Genomic DNA, 7,251 nt, shown 5'->3' with positions numbered 1-7,251 from the left:
TTGGGGATTTTCCTAGGAGGATTGTCTTTAACATAATTGCTTTTCCTAGCTCCCCCAGATCTTGCCCTGAAAATTCCTTCATACCTGTAGCTTGATTACTCCCCCAGCTGTAGATAAATATACTTCGAACTCTGTCCCTTTGGAAACACCATCTCTTAAACTGCTACCCTAGCTTCTGAGTTCCTCCCTTCTACTATGCCTTTTCTGTCAGTCTTCTATTTCTACTTCAGTTGAGGACTTCAATTCTCTAGTTGCCCCAAAGGATTTCAGTGAAAAACCAAAAAAGTTCAAAAGAGTCATACCAGTTTCCATAGGTTTCTTAAAAGATAGGTCAACAAGTGTAAATTTATTATAAAGTATACATAAACAAAGAAATTGCTTATGACGTCACTGATTTAAAAATATTTTAAAAAGTATCATATTCCTCTGAATTTTTACTGGATAGGTAATAATAAGATGTCCAATTTATTTTTCCTATACTTTGCTATAAAAGTGGGTACTGGATATTCACATTCTCAATTTATACTGATGAATATATATATAATGCAAAGACTAAAACTCATCAAAAGTTATAGTTATAAAGGAATAAGATAAGTCACTCATGTTTAAAAGCAGCCCTGGATTTGTAAAAGAGAACAGGAATTGCAGAAAAAGGCTTCTGTACTTGAGTTACTATCATCTAAAAATTAAGTAACTACGAGTTCCTATTTGAAATTGTCACATAAAAACTCGGGCTAAAGGCCTCTTTACAGAGCTCTTAAATGTCCAAAAATGAAAAACATTTCATAGCTCTAAAATAAGATAGGGAGGAAGCACCATGAAAGGTAAAAGACCTTTCATTACTGTGTTCATTTTACATTGGTTCTTAAGGTTACAAGCCTACTAAATGAAAAAGTGGAATGGTACTTGCATCTCAAAATTTAACTCAATTTTAAATATCACCAATCCACTATAATTTCTTAGACTTAGCTTAAGAGATCTGCAAAGTGAACAATGTGTCTAAAACATGAACAGATTAGGTATTTCAGTCAGTAAGAGAAAAAACGCAGTCATTCATTTTGACTCTTAGGAGGTCATTAGGCATTAATTTAAAAATACTACAACTTGACACATTATAGGGACTAGAAACATAACTCAGAATTTCATAAAGGTATATTAAAACCACTTTAGACAATTCAAGATCTCACTGACAGAGTTCATTTAAGGTGACAGTTTGACTATTGTGTTACTGTTCCCACATGATATCATCTCTTCTCAATTTCATTTGAAGATTATGGACTTGTACTGGATGAAAATTGCTGTTCTTCTGAAGAGAGTTAGTTAGCAAACATTTTCTGGGACTATTTTTTATGTTCTTTGATCCTTTAAGGTTGCTCTCTTCTCGCTGAATACCCGAAGCTTCACTCATCTTTGAGTTTTGAACTTTTTGCTGCAGTTTACGGACCTGGAAAGAAAAAACATCTAACATTTTAGTAAAAAAAGATATTAAAAGCATACCCTAAAATAGATGGATTGGATTGATGTTATAAAGATTACATGAAATTTAAAAAGTTCATTAAGTCTTTATTGAATACCTGTATATGCCTAACGCCATGCTAATTAGGTAAAAATATCATGAATAAAACAATCCTTGCTCTCATAAAGCTTATTGCTCTTATTAGTGAAAGAAAAGCATATACGTGACAACTAGAGAATAATTTAGGCTGCGATAACTGAGTAGGACAAAAGGTGTTTATTTGAGAAGACTAAAGCAGGACAAGATTAATATGGGCTGAGAAGATCAATGAAAAGCTGAGAGGAAGATTTATAAAGGATATGAAATGAGTAAAAACTGAAGAATAGAGACAAGAGAAAAAGGACCTTTCAGGTGGTATTAACAGAAAAGCAAAGATCTGGTGCTAGGAATGAGCAATGAATTTATAGAGTTGAATGTGTATATATATATTTTACTGAAAAGTATTCCTGAATTTAAAGTACTACTGAATGCCAGTACAAAAAAAAAAGTTTCATTCAGTAGTATCTGATAACAGTTGGGTAGAAAGAATTAAACAAAATAAAACCTATCAACTTGCCAAAACCCATTTCTGCCAAGCTTAGTCCATTACTTAGTCTATTTCACTTATGCATAGGCCTAATTTGTAGAGCTGATCCAGACATTGGCTAAGAACCTGGTATTTGTCCAAGGCCATTTTAATTGCAGAGATTAAATTTATCATGATAAAATGCTTGAAAATTTATACTGCTATGGTTATTATAGAACATAAATAATATTTTTCAAAATATAATTTATGTGCATTAAAAATATGGCTGAAAATTTCTCTATTCCCTTCAAATTTCTCCTATGCAATTCTAAGGAAGTGTATAAGTTAAATAATCTTCACCCTAACACAATCATACAAAAAAATTTACTTACTAGAGCCTTAAAAGCCAGTAAAGTGAAAATATTTGCTTCAAAAGTTTCATTTCCTCTTTTTCTCTTTATTGGTCACAGAAGAATAAAGGCAGTAAAATTCTGAATCCTTTATTACTTTCCTATAAAAGTGGGGAAGGCTTTATTGTGAGGTTAATATATCACCAACTTATATGAATGCTGATTATTCCATAGGCAGATAGCTACATGATGTGATTTGAAGGTTCCTGGAAAGACTCCCTCTGCCTTCTGCTCTAGCAGTCTAATAGTGCTAATTATTCAACCTATGGAATCATTGTCTTGGAATAAAATATTATAATATTCCATGATTCTTCTGTTAAAATATCAAAATTGTTATGTGATTCTTAGTTATTAAGAATTCACAAGCAACGAGAGAGTCCCCCTTACCACCACACTATAGCCAGCTAAGCACAGGTCCCCAGGGAATAGAACACAGCATAGCTTGTTCTGGGAAAGTAGAAATAGTAGTTTTAGCATTACAGTACTGCTTGAGGAGCCAGGTTTATGTACGGTACTGAAGTAGAGGCCTGTCAACAAAAGCGACTTCATTAAAGGATTAGGGGTGGGAGAGATAAAGGGAGAGAATGTTAAAAGGGTAACCAGGAGGGCTGTCTACCTCAAAATTTTCCCAAGGCCATTTCCGAATACATAACTAAACTTTCTTGTTCCTCTTACTTTACATTATCTTGGAGAGTTATGTAGGAGGCAATGTTATTCCAGTGGGACAGATGGCTCTTTAACAGGCCTAAGGGACTCCTGTCATCTTTTCACTAAGCCACACATACAGACCTTAAATTTGAAAGATCATACAGAGATATAACACTGACTCCAGATATATCTTTTTATTAAAATCTTTTACTAAAGCCTTCTTACATTGTCTTGATGCTTCAACAGTTTGGAAATTTGTTCTCCTTTAATTTCCATTTTCTTGACTAAATGTTCTAGTTCACATTCTATGTCTTCACAGACCAAATGACTTTCAGTTTCCTTCATTTGATTCAGTAGTTCTTCATGCTCCCTATGAAAGAAAAGCAAATATCAAGCACTGTTATGGTTTATACTATATATCTTTGATAGAATTAAATAATATTCTGTTCAATCATAAATTTTTGTCACTTAAATATTAATTTTCAAAGACAGTCTCTTTATGTACAGTTATCTAATTAATCTATGGTAAATATAAAAGGCTCTTATGATTTGAGATTAGATAAATTTAGAAATAACTTAGACTTAGGGTCTTAAAACACCTTAAAATAAAGTCTGAATTCTTGATGTTCATAGGTAAATGTAATAAAATATTCTGATGTCCTTAGCTAAAAGCATTAAAGGACTCTTTTTAGTTCCAACTTTGGAATTCTTAATATAGGGTGTTTGGGAAGAACTGCACCTATAAAAATATTTGCCCAAGAAATCTCTATTTGGTGATAGCCCACTTTAAGGAATACTGTTAAGAGAACCAGCTGTATCTTCTACAGATGTCCTAGTTCAACTAGTTGGCTACCCAAATCTCATATTTTCTGGAATTTTTGTTGAATATATATTTAAACTTGGGGCTTAAAATATGTATCCCACTCAGAATCTTATTTACTATGGATGCTTCAAAACTTATAATGCAGACCAGCCAGAGTTTAAAACAAAGAAATTTCCTACTTGTCTAATGAAATTTCACTTAATTAAAAAAATTATAAAAAACAAAAGGAGAATCTTTCTTATAAAAACATTTGTGAGTTATAATTTAAGGTCACCAGACTATATCTGTTAGAATGACAGTAGTATTTGTCTATCAGGTCAGATCTTGGGAGCACAGAAACTCCTTAGATTGGAAAAGTAGTAATTACACACAGTTGAAAACTTAAATACTATCAATAAATACAGTGAAATATCAGTGAAAACAACTCTGCAGATCAAAATAAATCCAAATCTAAGCAAGGCCTTTAAGAATTCATGAGTGGCATTGTTCTTAAGACAGAAGAAAAAAAGATACCTATATATCTTACTAGTTCTGATAAAGAATGAAAATACTTACATACTCATTTGGTCCAGTTCATCCTGCATTGCCATCAAAAGTTCAGACAAATTGTCACCAATAGAAATGGAATTTTTTGAATCAGAAGGTTCAGCTTTACCCTGGGAAGTTGTTCTAGTAGGCTTGCAGAGACATCGAGGCTCAGTAACTTCAGTAAGTTTCTGACAGTTATGTGGCCCATAATGTTGCATCAACTGCAGGAGGCTTTGCATACTTGCATTCACAGGATAGTTTGCACTGGAGGACTTTAGGGGAAAAGAAATAGCTAAGAACAATTTCAAATGACTCATGGCATTTAAATTGCACTTACAACAAGGCAGGAGTGTGTCTGAACAAGTATCTTCATTTTTCCTTTCTCACCTTCTCAGCCACAACAGGCAGTGATCCAAACTCTGAATGAATTTGCTGAGGTGGTCCTCCCTTTAAACATCTAGTTTTCTAAATATTGACCAAAAAACGTAAACAAAAATTGTTTTAAAAGACATTTATGATATGAAGAAGTCTCAAAATTCAACAGTAAACAATCTGATTAGAAAACAAGCAAAAAAAATGTGGGTAGACATTTCACTGAAGAGGTCATATAGATGGCAATAAACACATAAAAAGATCTGCAACATCATTAGCCATTAGGAAAATGCAAGTTACAATGAAATATCACTATATACCTATCCGAATGGCCAAAATAAAGAACAGTGACAATACCAAATGCTGGCAAAGAGGTGGAGAAGCCAGATCACTCATGCATGGTTTGTAGGAATACAAAATAATTTGACAGTTTCTTGTAAAACTAAACATGAACTTATATGGTAAGTACATATGATGATTCAGCAATTACACTCTTGGACATTTATCCCAGGGAAATGAAAACCAATGTTCACACAAAAACCTACACACAAATGTTCATAACAGCTTTATTTGTGATAGTAAAAAATGAAATGAATCCAAATCTCCTTCAACAGGATCCAGCAAATACCAACACATTCTTTTATTTCTGTGTAGTATTTCATCTTATGGATGTACTACAGCTTAATCACTGATAGTAAAGCAAGATGAGCTGGACCAAATGAGTATGTAAGTACTTTCATTCTTTATCAAAAGAAGTAGCAAGATATATAGGTATCTTTTTTCTTCTCAGTCTTAAGAATAATGCCACTTATGAATTCTTAAAGGCCTTGCTTTAGATTTGGATTTATTTTGATCTGCAGAGTTGTTGTTACTGATTTTTCACTTTTTTTTTTTTTTTTTTTGACAGAGAGAGACAAACCGAGAGGGGGAACACAAGCAGGGGGAGTGGGAGAGGGAGAAGCAGGCTTCCCACTGAGCAGGGAGCCCGATGTGGGGCTCGATCCCAGGACCCTGGGATCATGACCTGAGCCGAAGGCAGACACTTAACAACTGAGCCACCCAGGTGCCCCTTTCCACTGTATTTATTGATAGTATTTAAGTTTTCAACTGTGTGTAATTACTACTTTTCCGATCAAAGGAGTTTCTGTGTTCCGAAGATCTAACTGATAGATAAATACTACTGTCATTCTAACAGATAAGGTCTGGTAACCTTAAGTTATAAAAAACTGCTTCTAGGATCTATTGTGTTGTTATCATCTGTTGTGTCATTTAGTGTCTCTTTTATAAAATATTGCAGAATACATTTCTATAAGAGTTTAGTACTAGGGGTAGCTTGAGGGAGGCCCTGACCCTCTGTGCCTGTGTTTGGCAGAGCTGGTGTGAGGCGAAGAGACAGTCCTTCCCTGTGCAGCCTTTGAGCACACACTGAGAGAGTGAGGAGCCAAATGAAAAGGACAGGTCATGGCATTGAAATGGATTAAAAAGGAACTTAGTGATTTGGCCCATAACCCTCCAGCACAATATTTTGCAAGTCCAGTTGGGGATGATATCTTTCATTAGCAAGCCACAGTTATGGAACCTAATGGCAGCCCACATCAAGGTGGTGTATTATTTTTGACGATTCATTTTCATATAGTCTACTTCAAACCACCTGAGGCTGCATTTACAACAAGAATTTATCTGCCAAATATTAACAGTAATGGTAGCATTTGTCTTGATATTCTAAGATCACAGTGATCTGTTGCTTTAACTATTTCTAAAATTCTTTTATCCATTTTTTCACTGCTATGTGACCCCCTAGCGCCAGAGATTGCACAGGTCTATAAAACAGACAGAGATAAGTACAACAGAGTATCTTGGAAATGGACTCAGAAGTATGTCATGTGATGCTACTGTAAGGTCACAATAACCTGCATTATAGCTGGAATAAAATTTAAATTACTGTTCCTTTTTTAATTTTCTTACCAGACTGCTGCTCCCTTATCAAACTAAAATAAAATTTTATTTTTTGTTTATTTCCCTCCATTCATTCACATGTTCATCTGACAAAGACTTAACTTCTTCCAGTTTTGGACAATAACTGCTTTTAAAAACTACAAGGTATTTATAAAAGTATAGTTGCCCAAGATTCAGAATTTTTTAAAAAGATTTTATTTATTTATTTATTTTAGAGGGGGCTGTGCAGAGGGAGAGGGAGAGAATCTCAAGCAGACTGTACCAAGCGCTGAACCCAATGTGGGGCTCCATTCCACGACCCTGAGATCACGACCTGAGATGAAATCAAGAGTCTGATGCTCAACCGACTGAGACACCCAGGCACCCCAAGATTCAGAATTTTTTAAAAAATGGAGCATGTGTATTATGTGGCCAGTGTCTTCACTCTAACTTGGTTATGAGACTAAAACCATTTCTCACTGCTCTAACATGCTGAAGAAATCATCTGAGGGGG

General features: G+C 34.4%; 1 protein-coding gene and 1 pseudogene across 13 annotated transcripts in view; one reads left to right on the top strand and one right to left on the bottom strand.

Annotated features, from left to right (window-relative positions):
• Window positions 1–1,032: 1,032 nt before the first annotated feature.
• CEP57L1 (centrosomal protein 57 like 1) overlaps window positions 1,033–7,251 on the bottom strand; it is a 77,826-nt gene continuing 71,607 nt past the window's right edge. For 11 of the 13 annotated variants that reach the window (XM_081828773.1, XM_081828770.1, XM_081828779.1 and 8 more), the window contains 4 exons: window positions 4,818–4,895; window positions 4,458–4,702; window positions 3,305–3,449; window positions 1,033–1,444 (listed from right to left, as the gene is read on the bottom strand). In XM_081828773.1, coding sequence (XP_081684899.1) covers window positions 1,226–1,444; window positions 3,305–3,449; window positions 4,458–4,702; window positions 4,818–4,895 — 687 coding nt within the window. In that variant the 3' untranslated portion in view covers window positions 1,033–1,225. Of the gene's footprint in view, window positions 1,445–2,413; window positions 2,533–3,304; window positions 3,450–4,457; window positions 4,703–4,817; window positions 4,896–7,251 lie in introns of all 13 variants that reach the window. The other 2 variants (XR_014147889.1, XM_081828776.1) reach the window with 2 other exon arrangements.
• Window positions 6,130–6,770, top strand: LOC102737753 (ubiquitin-conjugating enzyme E2 D3 pseudogene; annotated as a pseudogene).

Source organism: Leptonychotes weddellii, chromosome 8 (assembly GCF_054177405.1).
Source record: "Leptonychotes weddellii isolate Sample4059 chromosome 8, ASM5417740v2, whole genome shotgun sequence".
In the NCBI taxonomy this organism is placed as follows: domain Eukaryota; kingdom Metazoa; phylum Chordata; class Mammalia; order Carnivora; family Phocidae; genus Leptonychotes; species Leptonychotes weddellii.
Note: the sequence above shows the minus strand (reverse complement) of the source record. Positions and strands in the feature narration are given on the sequence as shown.